Raw genomic sequence first — 20820 nt, 5'->3', positions numbered from 1 at the left:
GAAGGAGGAGGTGGTTAAAACCCACTGGGGAACGATCTGGGGGATCCCCCCAGGGCGTCCCCTCCGCCTCCCGGCCCGCGGTGACACCCGTGGGGTGCCCGTGACGTCCTCACCAGCCGCCGTCCTGCTTGTCGACGTTGTGGATGATGGCCTGCTTGCAGAACGACAGCTCGTCCTCCCGCTGCGCCTTGTAGTCGTAGAGGGCCTTCACCGTGCACTGGGACACCGCGGGAGGGACACGGTCACCGCCTATCACCACCCCCGGCACCTCCAGGCCCGGCCTCGGCGCTCCCGAGGGTCCCACACCCCCGAATTGTGGGATCTCACAGGGTTGGGACGGCCCCCATTCCAAGCCCACCCTGCCATGTCTCCCGCTAAAGCAGGTTCTTCAAGGAGAAGGGTCGGGGTGGGTGTGGGGCCAGGAGCATCCCACTGTCCTGCTCCAGCCCACATCCGTATCCAGAGGCAGTGGGATGCTCCTGGATCGGGGCTGGAGCAGCGCCATGAGCATCCCACAGACTCTGGATAAGGGTCTGGGCTGGAGCAGGGCCGGGAGCATTTTCCAGACTCTGGATAAGGGTCTGGGCTGGAGCAGGGCCAGGAGCATTTTCCAGACTCTGGATAAAGGTCTGGGTTGGAGCAGGGCCAGGAGCATTTCTGAGACTCTGGATAACAGTTTGGGTTGGAGCAGGGTCAGGAGCACTTCCCAGACTCTGGATAAGGGTCTGGGCTGGAGCAGGGCCAGGAGCATTTTCCAGACGCTGGATAAGGGTCTGGGTTGGAGCAGGGCCAGGAGCACTTCCCAGACTCTGGATAAAGGTCTGGGCTGGAGCAGGGCCAGGAGCATTTCTGAGACTCTGGATAACAGTTTGGGTTGGAGCAGGGCCAGGAGCACTTCCCAGACTCTGGATAAGGGTCTGGGCTGGAGCAGGGCCAGGAGCATTTTCCAGACTCTGGATAAGGGTCTAGACTGGAGCAGGGTCGTGAGCATTCTGTAGCCTCTGAATAAGGGTCTGGGCTGGAGCAGGGCCAGGAGCATTTCTAAGACTCTAGATAACAGTTTGGGCTGGAGCAGGGCCAGGAGCATTTCTGAGACTCTGGACAACAGTTTGGATTGGAGCAGGGCCAGGAGCACTTCCCAGACTCTGGATAAGGGTCTAGGCTGGAGCAGGGCCGGGAGCATTTTCCAGACTCTGGATAAGGGTCTGGGCTGGAGTAGGGCCAGGAGCATCCCACAGCCTCTGGATAAGGGTCTGGGCTGGCACAGGGCTGGCAGCATCCTACAGCTTTGGGATAAGGATCTGGACTGGAGCAGGGCCAGGAGTATCCCCCAGCCCCTGGATAAGGGTCTGGGTTGGAGCAGGACCAGGAGCATCCCGCAGCCTCAGGATAAGGATCTGAGCTGGAGGAAGATCAGAAGAATCCCATAACCTCTGGATAAAGATCTGGATTGGAGCAGGGCCAGGAACACCCCAGAGCCTCAGGATAAGGATCTGGGCTGGAGCAGGACCAGGAGCATCCCACAGCCTCTGGATAAGGATCTGGGCTGGAGGAAGATCAGGAGCATCCCATAACCTCTGGATAAGGATCTGGATTGGAGCAGGGCCAGGAACATCCCATAGCCTCTGGATAAGGGTCTGGGCTGGCACAGGGCTGGCAGCATCCTATAGCTCTGGGATAAAGGTCTGGGCCTCTGGAATAAGTGTCTGGGTTGGAGCAGGACTGGGAGCATCCTCCAGCTTCCAGAAAAGGGTCCAAGCTGGAGTGGGGCCAGGAGCATCTCCCAGTCTCTGGATAAAGATCTGGGCTGGAGCAGGACCCTGGCTTTGAACATCCAACCTGACTTGGAACACTTCCAGAGCTGGGACATCCACAGCCTCCCTGGATAACCTGTTCCAGTGTCTCACCACCCTCACAGGGAAGAATTTCTTCCCAATATCTCACCCAAATTTCCCCACTTTCAATTTGTATCCATCATTCCTTGTCGTGTCACTACAGTTCCTGACGAAGCTTCAAGTCCCAGAAACTTCCAGGACGAGAGACTGGGTCAACTCCAAGGCCAGGCCAGTCCCAAAAACCTCCAAAGGTGGAGATTGTGGCAGCTCCAGGACCAGTCCAGTCCCAAAAACATCCAAAGGTGGAGATTGTGTCAGCTCCAGGACCAGTCCAGTCCCAAAAACCTCCAAGGATGGAGATTGTGTCAGCTCCAGGATCAGTTCATCTCTCAAAAACCTCCATGGACAGAGATTGTGTCAGCTCCAGGACCAGTCCAGTCCCAAAAACCTCCAAGGACGAAGATTGTGTCAGCTCCAAGACCAGTCCAGTCCCAAAAACCTCCAAGGACGAAGATTGTGTCAGCTCCAAGACCAGTCCAGTCCCAAAAACCTCCAAGGGTGGAGATTGGGTCAACTCTGAGACCAACCCAGTTCCAAAAACCTCCAAGGATGGAAAATGCACCTTCTAGGAACTGACCCTAAACCTGCTTTGTTGGGGTTCCCTGGTGCAAAGGGATCCAGCTCCAGCATCACCTGAGGGTCCCAAAAACTCAGCAAAACGTCCCCACGTCTCCGGTTGGTGGTGGCGGGAGACGTGGCGGGTCTGGAGAGGGACCATCCCCAAACCCCAGCTCTGGAATCATCGTGTCCCACCCCCCTCCACCTCCCAGGTCCCCACCTCGGCCCCTTACCCTGGCCATGGGCATCTTGTTGGCCTCCACGTAGAAGTGGGGGGTCCGCACCTCGTACAGGGCTCCATAGTCCAGCTCCTGCCGGGAGAAATTCCCCAGGGAGTCACCCGGGTGTGGGCAGGGGCTACAGGGGGGTGTGGTTGGATACAAGGTGGTTGGGGGGGACCTAAAATCCCTTTGCGACTCACGGAATGAATCGAGTTGGAAAAGACCCCTGAGATCATTGGGAGACCCAACCCCACCTTGGCACCCAGCCCATGGCACCGAGTGCCACGTCCAGGCTCTGCTTCAACACCTCCAGGGACGGGGACTTCACCCCCTCCCTGGGCAGCCCATCCCAAGGTCTGATCCCTCTCCCTGTAAAGAACTTCTTCCCCATGTCCAACCTAAACTTGTTGGAAGGGAGTTTTGGGGGGCGAGCGGGACGAGCTCGGCCGGTTCTGCTCGGGCTTCCCCCGGAATTCTGGAGGGTGGTGGAGCCGGGCACAGGGGCACTGAACCTTCCCCCCCAAGGAGCACTCACGGTGGTGCCCATCTTCTCCAGGGTCTCCTCGTTGATGGGGTAGCGCAGCTTCATCTTGCGGTACAGCGGGTGCTTCTCGTAGTAGCTGATGAGGTCCACCAGGCTCTCGAACTCGGCCGAGCTGCCCAGCATGAAGAGCCTCCCCTCCTGCTGGATCCGGCAGTGCTTGATCTTCCCCTCCGCCCTGGAGCCGGGACACGCGGTGGGGGATGTTTGAGGAGGGCCGGATCCCGGCTCCCGGCTCCACCGCGGTGACGGGCGGGCGGCGACACCACTGAGGCGACCGCCCCGAGGACGTCCCCGCGGGGAGGGCTTCGCGCATCCTGAGGTCTCAAGAGACTCGACTCGGCCGAGCCCGGGAGGCCTCGTGGTGGCCGCGCTCACCGGAAGGAGATGGCGTAGGAGTTGGGCTCGCCGCGCTTGCGCACCAGGAAGGCTCCGTCGCGCGGCACCCGCATCAGCATGTGCTCGGCCTGCAGGCGCGTCAGGCTGGCGTGGTACCACCTGGTCGGGCAGAAGGCGGGCACGGGGGGCTGCCACCAGCGTCCCCGTGCCCTGGAGGGCGCCCAGCGCTGGAGGGGGGACCGAGGGAAGCGGGGGCTGGGTGGGGGCCGCTCCTCACTCTTTGCTCTCGTGGGCGTTGGGCTGCGGGACGGGATCGGTGAGGCGCATCTCGAACTCGTTGCAGCGCAGCGGCACCTCCCGGTAGTGGCAGATGAGGCTGTAGAGGCTGTCGAAGACCAGGTTGTCCGTCAGGTAGAACTTGGTGGCCCCGGCCTCCTGCCGCGAGTGGATCCGGCAGTGCTGCACCCGGCTGGACCTCCTGGCGCGGCGGGGGGAGAAAGGCAGGTCAAAAAAAGGCGGCGTTTCCCCCCCACCCCGGAAAAGCCATTCCGGCCACCAAACCGGGTGTCGACCGGAAGGTTATCTGGGCGGGACGACCAGAGCGGCTCGGGAACGGCAGGATCCCACCTCTCCGGAGCTCCTACCAGAAGGAGAGGGTGTAGTCACCCACGAAGGTCTCGCTCTCGCGCACCAGGAAGGTGCCGTCCTTGCCGCCCGTCTCGGTGCAATACTCGTGCAGCAGCTTCTCCGCGATCTGCCGCCCGTCCCGGCCCCCGCCCAGCTTCCCGTGGAACCACTTCTCCGTGAAGTGCAGCTCGTTGTTGTTGAACTCCTGCGGGGTCACCCCCACCCCAAGACAGGTTTTGTGCCACCCTCTGCCTCCCGCCTGCCCCCCGTGGAGTTCTCCCCTTGCCCCTCACGCACCTCCTTCTGCTCCACCTCCTCCTCGTCCTCGTTGAACTGGTAGCGGGAGGTCTCCTCCGAGTAGTAGATCTTGTTGCTCGTCAGGACGAAATAATGAGGGCTCCAGGTCTGGGGAAGGAGGAAGAGCATTCCCAGGGTGAGGAGAAGGATGGCGTGGAAGGACGGAGCTTTGACACGAGGTCTCTGCTCCCTCCCGCTCCCCAGGTCTAGGAGAGCCCATTCCATGCCCATCCCAAACCCAAATGCTCCTCCCCGTCCGACAGGCCCTGCTCAGCTCCTCCCTTACGTGGTCAATGGGGTCTTCGAGGTAGAGGATCCCGTTCTTGATGGAGTTGCTGATGTCGTTCTCCGAGTAGCTGGCGGTGGAGACCTCCTCGTACAGGTTCCCTTCGACCAGCTTCTTGTGCTGGGGGGCACCCAGGGGGTGGGACACGGCGGCCACGGCACACCGAGCTCCCAACCCTCGGGATCAAACTCCCACAGGTCCCTTCCCACCACCCCCCCCCGTTCCCCTCGGCCACCTCTCGGTGCAGAACATCGGAGGGGTGTCTGGAGGGATATCACGGAGGGATGTCACTCTTGAATCCCAAGATTTGGGAGAATCCCCACCCCCTCCCAGCCCGACACCGCTCACATCCCTCCTGCCGAGAGGGATGGGATTTTGGGGTGTACCTTGATCAGGATCTTCTTCTTGAGCTGGGTGGGCGAGGGCAGCTCGTCGGCGTTGATGTCCACGGGCTTGGTGAGGAGCATGTCCCCGAAGACCTTCTTGAAGTGGGAGGCCATGTTCCGCTGCTGGACGATGCTGCAGTGGTCCTCGATGGACAGGATGATGGGGAACCTGCGGGAGGCGGGTGGGAATGGTGGGAATGGTGGGAACGGTGGGATTTGGGAGCCGTGGGAGGAGCCGGGGCTTACTCGGAGGTGACGAAGGCGTGTTCCTTGATGGTGTGCAGCACGTCCAGGAACTTGATCTTGGAGGTGAGCGTGTGGCCGTGGTAGATGATGGGGAGATCATCCGGGCCGTCCCAGCAGTCCACTGGGTGGGAAGACACCCTGGTTAACACCTCGGCACTGGGGAGCAGGGCTGGGATCCCCCAAAGGACACGGAAGACCCCCCGCTCCAGTGCCGTGGGATGGGAGAAGGAAGTGGTCAGGGATGTGACAGGAGGTGCTGGGGGGGTTCCAGCATCCCTGGAAGGTTCTGGGGTGGAATTCCAGCATTCCTGAGAAGTGCTGGGGTGGAATTCCAGCATCCCTGGGAAGTGCTGGGGTGGAATTCCAGTATCCCTGGGAGGTGCTGGAGTGGAATTCCAGCATCCCTGTGAGGTGCTGGAGTGGAATTCCAGCATCCCTGTGAGGTGCTGGGGTAGAATTCCAGCATCCCTGGGAGGTGCTGGGGTGGAATTCCAGAATCCCTGTGAGGTGCTGGGGAGGCTCCAGCATTCCTGGGAAGTGCTGGGGTGGAATTCCAGCATCCCTGTAAGGTGCTGGGGTGGAATTCCAACATTCCTGTGAGGTGCTGGGGGGGTTCCAGTGTCCCTATGAGGTGCTGGGGGGGGCTCCAGCATTCCTGGGAAGCGCTGGGGTGGAATTCCAGAATCCCTGTGAGGTGCTGGGGTGGAATTCCAGCATTCCTGTGAGGTGCTGGGGGGGTTCCAGCATTCCTGGGAAGTTCTGGGGTGGAATTCCAGCCTCCCTGGGAAGTGCTGGGGACACTCACACTCGATGCAGCGGCAGCCCATCCGCAGGCACCGCGCGTACGCTTCCAGGGAGGACTCGCTGGAGAACTGATCCCCCGTCAGGTACCTGAGGACAGACAGGGAGTGGTTGAGGGGGTGGGACACTCCTGGATGTCACAGAATCAATCATGGGGGGGGTGGGACACTCCTGGATCTCACAGAATCAATCTTTGAATCACAGAATCAGCCGGCTTGGAAAGCACCTCCGAGATTGTCAAGTCCAACCCTGGATCCAACCCCGCCGTGGTTCCCAGCCCATGGCACTGATGCCGCATCCAGTCTCACCTTAAACACCTCCAGGGACAGGGACTCCACCCCCTCCCTGGGCAGCCCATTCCAATGGTTGATTACCTTCTCTGGAAAGAATTCCTTCCTAATATCCAACCTAAACCTCCCCTGGCACAGTTTGAGACTGAGCCCTCTTGTCCTACTGCTGGTTCCTGGGAGCAGAGCCCAATCCCCCCCCCCGTGGCTCCCCCCTCCTGTCAGGGAGTGCAGAGAGTGAGAAGGTCTCCCCTGAGCCTCCTCCTCTCCAGGCTGAGCCCCCCCAGCTCCCTCAGCCTCTCCTCATGGCAATTGTGCTCCAGATCCTTCTCCAGCCTCGTTGCTCTTCTCTGCACCTGCTCCAGCCCCTCCATGGCCTTCCTGAACTGAGGGCCCAGAGCTGGACACAGCACTCCAGGGGAGGCCTCACAGGGGCAGAACCCCTTCCCTGCTCCTGCTGCCACACTGATCCTGATCCAGGCCAGGATCCATTGGCCTTCTTGCCCACCTGGGCACACTCTGGCTCCTGTTCAGCTTCCTGTCAATCCAAACTCCCAGGTCCCTTCCTGCCTGGCTGTCCCCTGAGGAAATCCCAGCCCGTCCTCACGTGTTGTGGGAGGAGGAGATCCAGTACTGGGACAGGGGGTGGTTCATCTCCTCGGGCACCACACGCTCGTACTTGGCGTCCATCACCATGTTCTCCTTGGAGAAGAGGTACGTGAGGAACTGGGAAAGCAGGGGGTGGAAAGCAGAGAGGTCAGAGCCTGGCAGGGCCACGGAGACACCCCTGGGTGGGTTCTGGGTGGGGGGCACCCACCTCATCCAGCTGGAAGGAGGGATCCGCCACCTCACCGGAGCTCTCCCGGAGGTAGGTGCACATGTATTCCCGCACCATGCCCACGTCGCTGGCCCAGGATTCCTGGGAGACAAACGTGGATGTCGTTATGGGGCCGGAGCATCCTGTGGGAGGCCCCAAAACCACGAGGGTCTGGAAGAAATCCCACCTTCTGGTCGTGCAGCAGGAACTTCTGGAAGTCGTAGAGGGAGACCTGGCACAGCTCGGGGCGGTCCACGTTCCTGGGACACGGATCAGCCACCAGTGAGGAGCGGGAGAAGGAGTTGGGATAGATCCCATGGGAGAGGCAAGGCTGCCGGGGCCCACCTGCAGCTCTCAGCTCCCCTATTCCTGCCCCATTCCCACCAGGAGTGTGCAGCGTTGTCCAAGGATATGGGGAGGGCAGGGCGGAAGGTCCCTACATCCCTGGCAGCCTCATCCACTTCCATGGCTGTCCATCCTTGTTCCTATCCCTGCTCTCATCTTCACTCCCCTCATTCCCACTCCCACCTCGACTCCTCTGTCCGTTCTTCCCTCTTCTCATCCCTGCTCTCAGCCCCACTTCCATCCCTGCTCCCACACCCCTCATATTCCTGTTCCCATCTCCACTTCCACCTCTGCTCATCCCTTCTCCCATCCCTGCTCCCATCCCCTCTCCAATCCCCGCTCTCATCCCCACTTCCATCCCTGCTCCCACACCCCTCATATTCCTGTTCCCATCTCCACTTCCACCTCTGCTCATCCCTTCTCCCATCCCTGCTCCCATCCCCTCTCCAATCCCCGCTCTCATCCCCTCTCCCATCCCTGCTTGGATCCTCACTCCCATTCCTGCTCTCAACCCCTCTCCTATCTCTGATCTTGCTCCCCTCCCATTCCCACTCCAATCTCCACTCCAACTCCACTCCCATCTCTTCTCATCCCTGCTCCCATCCCCGCTCCCATTCCCACTCCCATCCTAATTCCCATTCCTGCTCATCTGCTCTATCCCTGCTCCCATCCTCACTCCCATCCCAGCTCCCATCCCTGTTCCCTTTCCCACTCCAACTCCACTCCCATCTCTTCTCATCCCTGCTCCCATCCCCGCTCCCATTCCCACTCCCATCCTAATTCCCATTCCTGCTCATCTGCTCTATCCCTGTTCCCATCCTCACTCCCATCCCAGCTCCCATCCCTGTTCCCTTTCCCACTCCAACTCCACTCCCATCTCTTCTCATCCCTGCTCCCATTCCTGCTCTCATTCCCTTTCCCATCCCCATTCCCATTCCTGCTCATCTGCTCTATCCCTGTTCCCATCCCAGCTCCCATCCCTGCTCCCTTTCCCACTCCCAACCCCACTCCCATCTCTTCTCATCCCTGCTCCCATCCCTGCTCTCATTCCCACTCCCATCCCCATTCCCATTCCTGCTCATCTGCTCTATCCCTGTTCCCATCCTCACTCCCATCCCAGCTCCCATCCCTGCTCCCTTTCCCTCTCCCATCCCTGCTGCTCCCTGGTCCTATCCCTCTTCCCATCCTGCTTCCATCCCTGCTCCCTTTCCCTCTCCCATCCTCTCTCCCACGCCCTGCTCTGCCCAATCCCTGCATTTCCCACTCTGTGGATCCCACCCTTGGAATCTTGGCCGGATGGGAGCCACGGCATTCCCAGGAACTCACCTCAGAGGGAAGGAGAGCTCCAGCTGCTCGATGACCTGCAAGGAGGGGAGGAGGGGACGAGGCTTAGCCGGGAGGGGACACGTCACACGGGTTTGGGGGACACTTGGGAAGCAAACCCCTGGATCTTACCGACTTCTGGGCGTCAAACATCAGGTTTTTGTAGAACTGGATGAAGTGGGAGAAGGTCATTTCATTCCTGGCTTCCACTTCCTGGGGGAGACGGGGCCGGAGGTGAGAGCGGGGCCACCCCACCGGACACAGGGACACCGGGGTGGCTCCAGCCCTCCTGGAAAAGCTGGAAAACCATCTCCCTCCCAGGTGGGGTGTCCAGGGGATCCTTACCACGAGTTTATCCCGCAGGAATCTCATGTTGGGAACGCGGTAGTTCACCTGGGGCAGCATCGCCTTCAGGTCCTTCACGGTGATGCTGCCGGAGCGGGAGACGGAGTCGGGATGGAGAATCAACCCCTGGATGGGTCTCGGCTCCCGGCCTCAAGGTTCCCACCCCAAATCCTGGTGCCTGGCATGGGGATCCCACCCTCCCTGTGCCCGTGGATCCCTCCAGGCACAGGACCCGGAGAAATCGTGGATGTCCCATCCCGGGAAGTGCTGAAGGTCAGGATGGACAGGGTTTGGAGCAACCCGGTCTAGTGGAATTCCATGACCTTTGGGTCTCTTCCCACCCAAACCATTCCATGATTCCATGACCACTGGTGGAAAAGCAATGGAAATCGGGATCCCCGTGGCCCTCACACCCAAATCTCTGATTTTCCGTGTCTCCAAGCATCCCAAAAAACCTGGTGCTCCCTTGTCCCATGTGGTGTTTGGCACGAGTGTGAGCAGAGGGCCAAGGAGAGGAAGCACATCCCAAAAACCAACTGGGCTCTCTAGGCCATCATCCCACCTGGAGATGATGCCCATTCCCATCTCCATCATAATTTAAGTGCAAATTCCCTTGATTTGGGGTTTTCCCTGCCTTTGGAAGTTGTTTCTGGGCTGCATTAACGGTCCAGCCCCTCCTGCCACTGGTGGAAAAGCAACGGAAATCGGGATCCCCGTGGCCCTCACACCCAAATCTCTGATTTTCCCTGTCTCCAAGCATCCCAAAAAACCCGGTGCTTGCTCCCTCGTCCCACGAAGCCACCAGATTTGGGATGCAAACAGGGGAATCTGGTCCTATCCCGCCAAACCCACCACTCACTTCCCAACTCGGGGCCATGCCGGCGCTCACCTGCCTTCCCGCGCCCGGTCCATCCCGTCAAACTGCTTCCGGAGCCACCTGGGAAAGAAGGAAGGGACGGACACACAGCACTCAGCGCCACGGAGGAGCAAATCCAGGGGGGGTTTTTGTCCCTCAGACAGGGAATTGGGATCTGCCGGCGCTTGCCCACCTCTCGATCTGCAGCGGGGTCTGGGCCCTCTGGGTATCAGCCACCAGCCAGTTGAGCCCCGTTATCCAGAGGTTGATGTCCTCCTCGCAGAAAGCTGGAAAAGGAGAAGGGGGGATGGGTGCTGTGGGATGCCGGGAAAGGGGTGGGATCCAGGGGGAGGGATGTGGGAGCAGGGAGGGAGCCCAACGCACCGGCCACGCTGAGCGTCCGCAGCCGGAAGTCCATCCCGTAGAGGATGATGAAGCACATGGTGAAGTCCAACTTCCGAGCGTCCTCGGGGTAGCGCTCGAAATCCCGGGAATTCTTGCCCAGGCGGATCTCCTTGATCTCCCGGATGTCGACTGCGGGGAGAGAGGAACATGGAAGCGGCCCCTGACGCCGTGGATTCGTGTGAGGGACTCGTGGAGGCTGCAGGAGGTGGGACTGCCAGGATGGGACATTCCCGGGAATGTGGGATGGAATTGCGGGTGCTGTGGCCACGTGGAGACACGTCCCCGGCGCCCTCCAGGGATGTTGTGATGGCGCCATGGGCATGGAGTGTCCTTCAGGGAACCGTGCCCCTGGAATGGGGGGGTCTCCGTTGGGATGGGATGGCATCATGGGTGCCATGGATGTGTGTCCTCCATGGATTTGTGTCCCAGGAATGGGGGGTCTCCGTTGGGGTGGGATGGCATCATGGGTTCCATGGATGTGTGTCCTCCATGGATTTGTGTCCCAGGATGGGGTGTCCCTGCCTGTGTGACAGCACCACGGGGGCCATGGCTGTGTGTCCTCCAGGGATCTGTATCCCAGGATATCCTGGGATGGGGTGTCCCTGCTTGTGTGACAGCACCACGGGTGCCATGGATGTGTGTCCTCCATGGATTTGTATCCCAGGATGTCCTGGGATGGGGTGTCCCTGTTTGTGTAACAGCACCATGGGTGCCATGGCCGTGTGTCCTCCATGGATTTTTATCCCAGGATATCCTGGGATGGGGTGTCCCTGCTTGTGTGACAGCACCATGAGTACCATGGCCATGTGTCCTCCATGGATTTGTATCCCAGAATGTCCTGGGATGGGGTGTCCCTGCTTGGGTGCCATGGCCGTGTGTCCTCCATGGATTTGTATCCCAGGATATCCCCAGGATGGAATGTCCCTGCCTGTGTGACAGCACCACGGGTGCCATGGCCGTGTGTCCTCCAGGGAATCGTGTCCCCAGGACAGGATGTCCCTGCAGCACCAGCTCCACGTGCCTGATGACCCTCCACTCCCTGTGTCCTCCATGGATTCCCATCCCCAGGATGTGGCTCCCACCAGCGCTTCCCACACTTTTCCCAGCTCTGTGGCTGCCACGCGGCCTCCAGGCCCATCCTGCCCCATCCCAACCTGCCCAGGGCAGACCCTGGCAGGGGCTGAGCTCAGCTTTTAATTGGAGCCTCTTCCCAAAAGTGGCAATTTGAGCTTGGACCGCAGGGCGTTGCTTTCCTGCTGCTCTGCTCCCTCATTATCCCGCTAAATAAAGCTCCGGCGGCGTTGGAAGGGCTGGGTTTCCGGAGCCTGCTCTTCCTCCGCCACGGGAGACTTCCAGTTTTCCCAGTGGATTTGTCCCACCGGGAGCAGAATAATAACACATTATTAGGAATAACACCCGAAGTTGTTCCCGATCCCACAACCATCACCCCTCCCCCGGGAAAGGTTTGGACTCTGGGAATGAGCCAGGGACACCGGAAAGGGTTTTGTGTGACCGAGAGAGCGGCCGGACCCCCCGAGCCTGGGCATTGTCCTGCCGAGGAAATGGGTCATTTCCCGGAGAATTTCCAGCCCTGGCCGCGCTTCCGATGTGGGAGGTGGTGGTGGGGAAGAGCCCAAGGAGCCTGATCCACAGTGGGAAAAGCAAAGGCTGAATGCAGGGAGGGAAAAGGGATGGGGGAGGAATGGGGGTTGATTAAGCAAGAAAAGAGGGGCCGGGGAGTTTTTCTTGGCGGAAAAGCTCCAGAAAACACTGGAGGCTTTATCCAGTTTGTTTTTTTTTTTTTGCTGGATGACCGCAAGCCAAATTTCATGGATCAGGGTGGGATTTTAGCACAAGTGGCACACGGGGGCTCTGCAGCCCGGCACGGGCTTTGTTCTGGGACAAGATCCCAAGAAATCAAATCCCGTTGTATCCATGGGGCTCCCGGGGCTCGGAGAAAACTCTCCTTGGGACAAACAGGCAGATTTTTTTGGGGGGAAAAACGGGTTTATGGGTTAAAAAACGGCTGCTCAACCCCAAACCTGCCCATCCACAGGGAGAGGGGAGAAGTCAGAGGATACCAACAGGCCACAAAGGTGTATTCCTTGGATTCCACACCTCCGGGATCCAGCCTTGGACCAGACCTCTGGGTGCTGCCAATAATCCCAGGATGGTTTGGGTTGGAAGGGAGCGGAAAGATCATCCAGTTCCAACCCCCTGCCATGGGCAGGGACATCTCCCACTATCCCACATTGCTCCAGCCTGGCCTGGAACACTTCCAGGGATGGGGCAGCCACATATTCTCTGGGAATTCCAGCCCAGCCCCTCACCACTCTCACAGCCAAGAATTCCTTCCCAATATCCCATCTAACTCTCTGGCAGTGGGAAGCCATTCCCTGTGTCCTGTCCCTCCATCCCTTGTCCCAAGTCCCTCTCCTGCTCTCCTGGAGCCCCTTTAGGCCCTGGAAGGGGTTCCAAGGTCTCCCTGGAGTTTTCCTTCTCCAGGCTGGACATTCCCAGCTCTCCCAGCCTGGCTCCAGAGCAGAGGAGCTCCAGCCCTTGGAGCATCTCCGTGGCCTCCTCTGGACTCGCTCCGGCAGCTCCACATCCTTCTAATGTTGGGAATTTCCGGGCTGGAGGCAGCTCTGCAGGTGGGGTCTCACCTGAGTGGGGCAGAGGGGCTGAATCCCGCCCTCTCCTGCTTCCCACGCTGTGGGACGAGCCCAGAACACAGGGAATTCCTGCTTTTCCACCCACCAACACCCCCAAATCCCTCTCCCCGTGGCAAAGAGCCCATTCCCACACAGAACCAGGGGAAGAGGGAGCGGCTGCACAAAACAAGGGAGCCGGAGCCGGGAGCTTCCTGGAAACCACATCTGCGGCGGATTTGGCGGATTTGCAGGGATCACGTCGGAATTATGTCTCCAAACTCCTCCCAGCATTGTCTCCCGGGATCCCAGGGCGATTAAAACACTCTGGAAGGATTAAAACACCCTGGAAGTCGCTTCCAGCTGCGAAAATCCCTTTTTTTCTTTTCTAATGCAAAGCGAGCAGCTCCCGGGGCAAAGAGGATTTGGAATGGTGGGAAGAGCAGGTCCTGCCCAGTGGGTTTTAGGGATGCTGAGGGAAGGCCTGGGAATTTTTTTCAGGCCTTAGGAGGAAAAAGGGGATGGAGGGAACGTTGTGCTGGGAAATCCCAGCTCTGGTGGCACAAGCCACGTCCACCTGAGTCATCCGTTCTTCCAGGACACCTGGAAGCTCAGAATTCCCTCCAGGGGGGAATTTGGGAGACAGCGTCCCCCTGGGAATTCCCGTGGTGGGATTTAAAACCTGAAAGAAAATATCCCTCCTGCTCCAGCAGTGATAAATCCCACCTGGATTTTCTCCTCCCCAGAAAAATCCCATTTCTAATTCTTTGGCATTAACGAGGCTGGAAGTGTCGCCTCTCCAAAATCCTCTTGGATTTTCCATGCTGCCTTCACCCCTGTTGTTTTTAATTTCTTATAAACATCCTTTTTGGGTTGTTTTCTGCCAGATTCCCTGTGCTGGGAATTGGGATTTGCTGAGGGTGAGGAGCTGGGAGACCTCCAGGATGAGGTTAATTTTGGAGGTGATGTCCCAGGTGATCTCATGTCTGGACATGGATCTCGGGCCTGGACACGGATTTCAGGCCTGGACACGGATCCTGGGCCTGGACATGGATCCCAGGCCTGGACACGGATCCCAGGCCTAGACATGGAATAAAGGAATGGACACGGATCAAAGGCATGGACACAGATCCCAGGTCTGGACACAGATCCCAGGCCTGGACACAGATCCCAGGCCTAGACACAGATTCCGGTCCGGACACAGATCCCAGGCATGGAGAGGAATCCCAGCCATGGACACGGGGGCCTGGACAAAGATCCCAGGCCTGGACATGGATCCCAGGCCTGGACACGGATCCCAGGCCTGGACACGGATCCTAGGCCTGGACACGGATCCCAGGCCTGGCCATGGATCCCAGGCCTGGTCATGGATCCCAGTACTTGACATAGATCCTGGGCCTGGCCATGGATCCCAGGCCTGGACATGGATCCCGGGCCTGGACACAGATTCTGGGTCTGGACACGGATCCCGGGCCCGGACACGGATCCCAGGCCTGGACACAGATTCTGGGCCTGGATACAGATCTCAGGCCTGGACATGAATCCCAGGCCTGGACACAGATTCCAGGTCCAGACATAGATCCCAGGTCTCAACATGTATCCCAGGCCTGGACACAGATTCCAGGCCTGGACATGAATCCCAGGCCTGGACAGGCCTGGACATGGATTCCAGGCCTGGACACGGATCACAGACCTGGACATGAATCCCAAGCCTGGGCATAGATTCCAGGCCTGGACATGGATTCCAGTCCTTGACACGGATCCTGGGCCCGAATACAGACCCCAGGCCTCGACACGGATCCCAGATCTGGAAACAGATTCCGGGTCCGGACACAGATCCCAGGCCTGGACATGAATCCCAGCCATGGACACAGATCAAAGGAATGAACACGGATCAAAGGCATGGACATGGATCCCAGGCCTGGACATGGATCCCAGGCCCAGACATGGGTCACAGTCCTGGACATGAATCCCAGGCCTGGACAGAGATTCTGGATCCAGACACAGATCCCAGGCCTGGATATGCATCCCAGGCCAGGACACAGATTCCAGGCCTGGACACGAATCCCAGGCCTGGACACGGATTCCAGGTCCAGACACAGATCCCAGGCCCGGCCACGGATCCTGGGCCCGGACACGTGTCCATCAGCCACTTAACGAAGCGTGTAATTATCCTGGGAGTCCAGGGGAGAGCCTGGATCCATGTCCTGGCCCTGACAATTCCTAACAGAGACATCAGCCCTTCCCACTAATCCCTCTCCCAGTGGGATGTCGGCCGGAAGGGGGGATTTGAAATGGCCCTGGCAGGCGTGAGGTCCGGGAGATCCCGGCACTTCCATAACATCCCGGAGAATGGGAGGATGTGGGAGCACCAGGAGCTGGATCAGGGGGTGAAGATGTTCCAGCCTGGCACTGAGACAGGGATTGCTCCCACTCCAAGCGAGTGGGGGGGTTGGATGGGATTGCACCATTCCCAGTGGGATTTTCCTTTTGTTTTCCTCTTTCTGGATGACCTTAGGGGGTGTCTATTCATTCCCATGGGAAAAGTCAGACCCCAAGGCACCAGTGGGGAAACTGAGGCACGGAATCATGAGCGACCCAACATCCCAACCCGGCAGCGTGTGGCGCTTCCAGAAAAAACAAGGAGCTGGGAATGCTGTATTTCCGTGACTGGATAATGAGCTCTTCTCCATGAGGATCTAAACCACTTCTCCAAGAATGGGTGTCCTTCCTCCCATCACTCATCCCACTCCTCCGGCTGCCACCCTCCTTCCCAGCTCAAAGCCTTTCCATGGCCGGAATCCGGCTTGGGATCAGCCCCTCTGAGCCCCTCCAGGGAAAAGGCACCTCCCAGACCTCCAGGGTGGGCTTTGCTGTCATCCAGGGGAGGTGATATCCCAAAACCGAGTTCCTTCCCTGCATGGGATGTGGGATGAGGTGAGGGCGGAGCTCTGGGTCACCCCAATCCCAGGTTTTCATCCCATGGCTCTTTTAAGCTCCATTTGAAGCCTGGAGGTAACGAGCACCGAGACATGGAATTCCACCAATTCCCAGTGGTGGGAGAACATCCCAAGAGCCCAGTGAATCCACAAGTATGGACAGTTTTTAGGGATGTTCCAGTGGGAGCAGCCCAGTTTTGGGGTTAAAAGCACCGTGAGCAGGAACAGTGATGGTCACTCCTTTACCTCCTTGCCAGGGAGGATATAAATCCCTCGGGATCACACGGAAGCGGCTTCACCCCCAGGACAGGGTGGGAAGGAGGAGGTGAGGGTTGCCCAGCCCAGCAGTTCCTGCTTTTATGGGAATTACCCCATGGTAGGACATTCCATAGGGGATGGAGATCCCACCATGGCAGGGCATCCCAAGAGGTCCAGGAACCCCAAAACCAGTCACCCCATCAAGGTTGGACATCCCACCATGAACAGGAACCCCAAAACTCATCACCCCACCATGGTAGGACATCCCACCATGAACAGGAACCCCAAAACTCGTCACCCCACCATGGTAGGACATCCCACCATGAACAGGAACCCCACAACCAGTCACTCCACCATGGTAGGATGTCCCAACAGGTCCAGACACCCCAAAACCAGTCACCCCACTAAGGCAGGACATCCCAACAGGTCCAAGAAACCCAAAACCAGTCACCCCACCACAGTAGGACGTCCCAACATGTCCAGACATCCCCCAACTGGACACCCCACTACAGTAGGACATCCCACTATGGTCAACACTGGCACAGTCCATCACCTCACCATGGTAGGGCACTCCAGCAGGTCCAGGCACCCCACAACCAGTCACCCCCCCATGCCAGGACATCCCACCATGAACAGGAACCTCAAAACCAGTCACCCCACCATGCCAGGACACCCCAGGCACCCCACAACCAGTCACCCCACCACAGCAGGACATCCCACCACGGACAGTCACCTCACAACCAGTTACCCCACCACAGCAGGACCCCCCAACACATCCAGGCACCCGAGCACCAGTCACTCCAGCACAGCAGGACATCCCACCACAGCCACATCCACACCATGGAAGAACATCCCACCACATCCAAGCACCCCACAGCCAGTGACCCCACAGCCAATCATCCCTCAGCCGGGCACCCCACCATGGCAGGACATCCCACCATGCCCCAAAAACTCCCCAGCCAGTCACCCCACCATGGCAGGACACCCCACTATGACCAGGAACCCCACAACCAGTCACCCCACCATGGCAGGACACCCCACCATGACCAGGCACCCCACAACCAGTCACCCCACCATGGCAGGACACCCCACCATGACCAGGAACCCCACAACCAGTCACCCCACCATGGCAGGACACTCCACCATGGCCAGGCACCCCACAACCAGTCACCCCACCACACCAGGATACCCCACCATGTCCAGGCACCCCACAAATAGTCACCCCACCACAGCCACACAAATAGTCACCCCACCACAGTAGGACATCCCACCATACCCAGGCACCCCACAACCAGTTTCCCCACCACAACAGGACACCCCACCATGGCCAGGCACCCCACAAACAGTCACCCCACGACAGTAGGACATCCCACCATACCCAGGCACCCCACAAACAGTCACCCCACGACAGTAGGACATCCCACCATACCCAGGCACAGAACAATTATTTTCCCCACCACAATAGGACATCCCACCATGGCCAAGCACTCCAGAACCGGTCACCCCACCAGAGTAGGACATCCCACCACAGCCCCACAGCCTGTCACCCCACCATGGAAGAACATCCCACCACAACCAGTCACACCACCACATCAGGACACCCCACCACACCCCACCAGGTAGGACACCCCAACACCTCCAGGCACACCACAGCTGGGCACCCCACCACAGTAGGACATCCCACTACACCCCAAACCCCCCCCAGTCAGTCACCCCACCATGTCAGGACATCCCCCCATGGCAGGACACCCCAATCCATCCAGGCACCCCACAACTGGGCAACCCCACCACACCAGGACACCCCACCATAGTAGGACATCCCACCACATCCCAAAAACTCCCCAGCCAGTCACCCCACCACGGCAGGACACCCCACCATGACCAGGAACCCCACAACCAGTCACCCCACCATGCCAAGACACCCCACCAGGTCCAGGCACCCCACAACCAGTCACCCCACCACAGCCACACAGCCGCTCACCCCATCACAGTAGGACATCCCACCGTGCCCCAAAAGCTCCCCAGCCAGTCACCCCACTATGCCAAGACACCCCACCATGGCCAGGCACCCCACAACCAGGGTAGGACATCCCACCATATCCAGGCACCCCACAACTGGGCACCCCACCACACCAGGACATCCTACCGTGCCCCAGAATCTCTCCAGCCAGTCGTGCCACCGTGGCAGGACACCCCAACATATCCAGGCACCCCATAGCCAGTCACCCCACCACAGCAGGACATCCCACCACAACCACACAGCCGCTCACCCCACCACAGTAGGACATCCCATCACGCCCCAAAAACTCCCCAGCCAGTCACCCCACCATGGCAGGACACCCCACCATGTCCAGGCACCCCACAACCAGTCACCCCACCATGGTAAGACACCCCAATACATTCAGGCACCCCACAACTGGGCACCCTACCACAGGAGGACATCCCACCATGCTCAGGCACCCCACAACCAGTTTCCCCACCACAGTAGGACATCCCACCATGGCCAGGCACCCCACAGACAGTCACCTCACCAGAGTAGGGCACCCCAACACGTCCAGGCACCCCACAACTGGGCACCCCACCACAGCAGGACAACCCACCATGGCCGGGCACCCCCCAATCCCACCATGGCAGGACATCCCACCACAGCCACACAGCCCCATCACAGTAGGACATCCCACCGTGCCCCAAAAACTCCCCAGCCAGTCACCCCACCATGGCAGGACACCCCAATACATCCACGCACCCCACAACCAGTCGCCCCACCAGGGTAGGACATCCCACCACGGCCAGGCACCCCACAACCAGTTCCCCACCACAGTAGGACATCCCCCCAAGCCCAAGCACCCCACAACCAGTTTCCCCACCACAGTAGGACATCCCACCATGCTCAGGCACCCCACAACCAGTTCCCCACCACAGCGGGACATCCCACCATGCTCAGGCACCCCACAACCAGTTCCCCACCACAGCGGGACATCCCACCATGACCAGGCACCCCACAACTGGGTACCCCACCACGGTAGGACACCCCAACACATCCAGGCACCCCACAACCAGTTTCCCCTTCAGCGCAGGACATCCCATCATGGCCAGGCACCCCACAGCCAGTCACCCCACCAGGGTAGGACACCCCAATGCTTCCAAGCACCCCACAGCCAGTCACCCCACCATAGCAGGACATCCTACCATGGCCATGCACCCCAGAGACAGTCGCCCCACCACGGTAGGACACCCCAACACGTCCAGGCACCCCACAACTGGGCACCCCACCACAGTAGGACATCCCACCATGGCTGGGCACCTCACAACCAGTTCCCCACCACAGCGGGACATCCCACCATGACCAGACACCCCACAACTGGGCACCCCACCATTGTAGGACACCCCAACACATCCAGGCACCCCACAACCAGTCACCCCACCCCAGCTTCTCACCCCCCCGGCCCCCGCCCCCGAGCCGATACTCACTGTCCCCCTCCACCTTCTCGGGCGTGCGGCTCCAGATGATCTGCCGCGTCTCCAGCTTCACCTGGAAGGTCCTTCTCTCCGGCCTCTGGGACTTCTTCTGGTAGAACAAGGTGAGGACGGTGCCCATCTCCAGGCAGCGCAGGATCCTGCCCATGTCTCCCGCCTCCATCCTGCCGTCCTCCAGGAATCCATTGACGCTGCCGAGCCTGGCCATGGACATCTTCAGCGCTGGGCCATCGCCGGGAACGCGGGTGGCTCATGCAGGAGGGGACGGATCCGAAGGGCCGAGACCTCCCCGGGGATTTTGGGATTTGCCCTGGGTTTTTCCTCTAAGGACGGCGGCCGGGATTGGAGATGGCCAGGAGGAGGAGGAGGAGGAGGAGGAGGAGGAGGAGGAAAAGGCTGGGCTGGAGGCACCGTGACCTTCTCGCCAAGGCTGGCTCTGGATCCGGTGTTGGCATCCAGCGGTGGCGGCGGTGGGAAGAGATGGGCAACGCCGGGATGGCCTCGCGCTGGAACGTCGGGAGCGTCGGGAGGGCGGAAAAGCATCCGCTGGATGGTGGTGGCGGTGGGAGAACCTCCGTGGGAAAACCCAGCCCCCCCCAAAAAACCCAACCCTCCCCCCCCCAAAAATAAACCCCTCAACCCTTAAAAAAAAAAACTCCCACCTCCAAAAAAACCCAATCCCTAAAAACCCCCCGTCCCCCCCAAAAAAAGCCAAATCACCCCCTTAAAAAAAGACAAATCGCCCCCCCCCCCAAAAAAAAAAGCCGAATCACCCCAAAAAGTGGGGGGCCGGGGTTGGGAAAGGGGGGTGGGAAAGGGGTTGTCGAGGGGAGGTGGGGCGGCTTTGGGAGCAGCGGGATGGGCGCTTGGGCTGCGGGATGCGGGGTTGGGAAGGAGGTGCCGGGGGTGGTGGTGGTGGGGGG

The 20820-nt window shown here is 59.6% G+C and overlaps 1 protein-coding gene across 3 annotated transcripts in view; it reads right to left on the bottom strand.

Moving 5' to 3' along the window:
- LOC113989518 (1-phosphatidylinositol 4,5-bisphosphate phosphodiesterase gamma-1-like) overlaps positions 1-20484 on the bottom strand; it is a 28888-nt gene extending 8404 nt beyond the window's left edge. For 2 of the 3 annotated variants that reach the window (XR_005562502.1, XR_003541285.2), the window contains exons 1-21: positions 19892-20484; positions 10555-10704; positions 10364-10457; positions 10204-10251; positions 9315-9399; positions 9102-9182; positions 8973-9007; positions 7489-7561; positions 7302-7403; positions 7092-7210; positions 6202-6287; positions 5397-5517; positions 5151-5319; positions 4765-4884; positions 4479-4586; positions 4199-4386; positions 3832-4032; positions 3594-3713; positions 3210-3393; positions 2687-2764; positions 114-217 (exon numbers count right to left, since the gene is read on the bottom strand). Coding sequence is in view for 1 of the 3 variants with exons in the window: in XM_027724185.2 (XP_027579986.1) it covers positions 114-217; positions 2687-2764; positions 3210-3393; positions 3594-3713; positions 3832-4032; positions 4199-4386; positions 4479-4586; positions 4765-4884; positions 5151-5319; positions 5397-5517; positions 6202-6287; positions 7092-7210; positions 7302-7403; positions 7489-7561; positions 8973-9007; positions 9102-9182; positions 9315-9399; positions 10204-10251; positions 10364-10457; positions 10555-10704; positions 19892-20111 (2486 nt within the window). In the remaining 2 variants the exon portion in view is untranslated. The remainder of the gene's footprint in view (positions 1-113; positions 218-2686; positions 2765-3209; positions 3394-3593; positions 3714-3831; positions 4033-4198; positions 4387-4478; positions 4587-4764; positions 4885-5150; positions 5320-5396; positions 5518-6201; positions 6288-7091; positions 7211-7301; positions 7404-7488; positions 7562-8972; positions 9008-9101; positions 9183-9314; positions 9400-10203; positions 10252-10363; positions 10458-10554; positions 10705-19891) is intronic. The other variant, XM_027724185.2, reaches the window with a different exon arrangement.
- Between the last annotated feature and the right edge of the window lie 336 nt (positions 20485-20820).

Source organism: Pipra filicauda, unplaced genomic scaffold, assembly GCF_003945595.2.
Source record: "Pipra filicauda isolate LSUMZ 115617 unplaced genomic scaffold, ASM394559v2 scaffold1037_size62989_pilon, whole genome shotgun sequence".
NCBI lineage: Eukaryota > Metazoa > Chordata > Aves > Passeriformes > Pipridae > Pipra > Pipra filicauda.
This window is presented reverse-complemented; position numbering and strand designations above follow the sequence as displayed.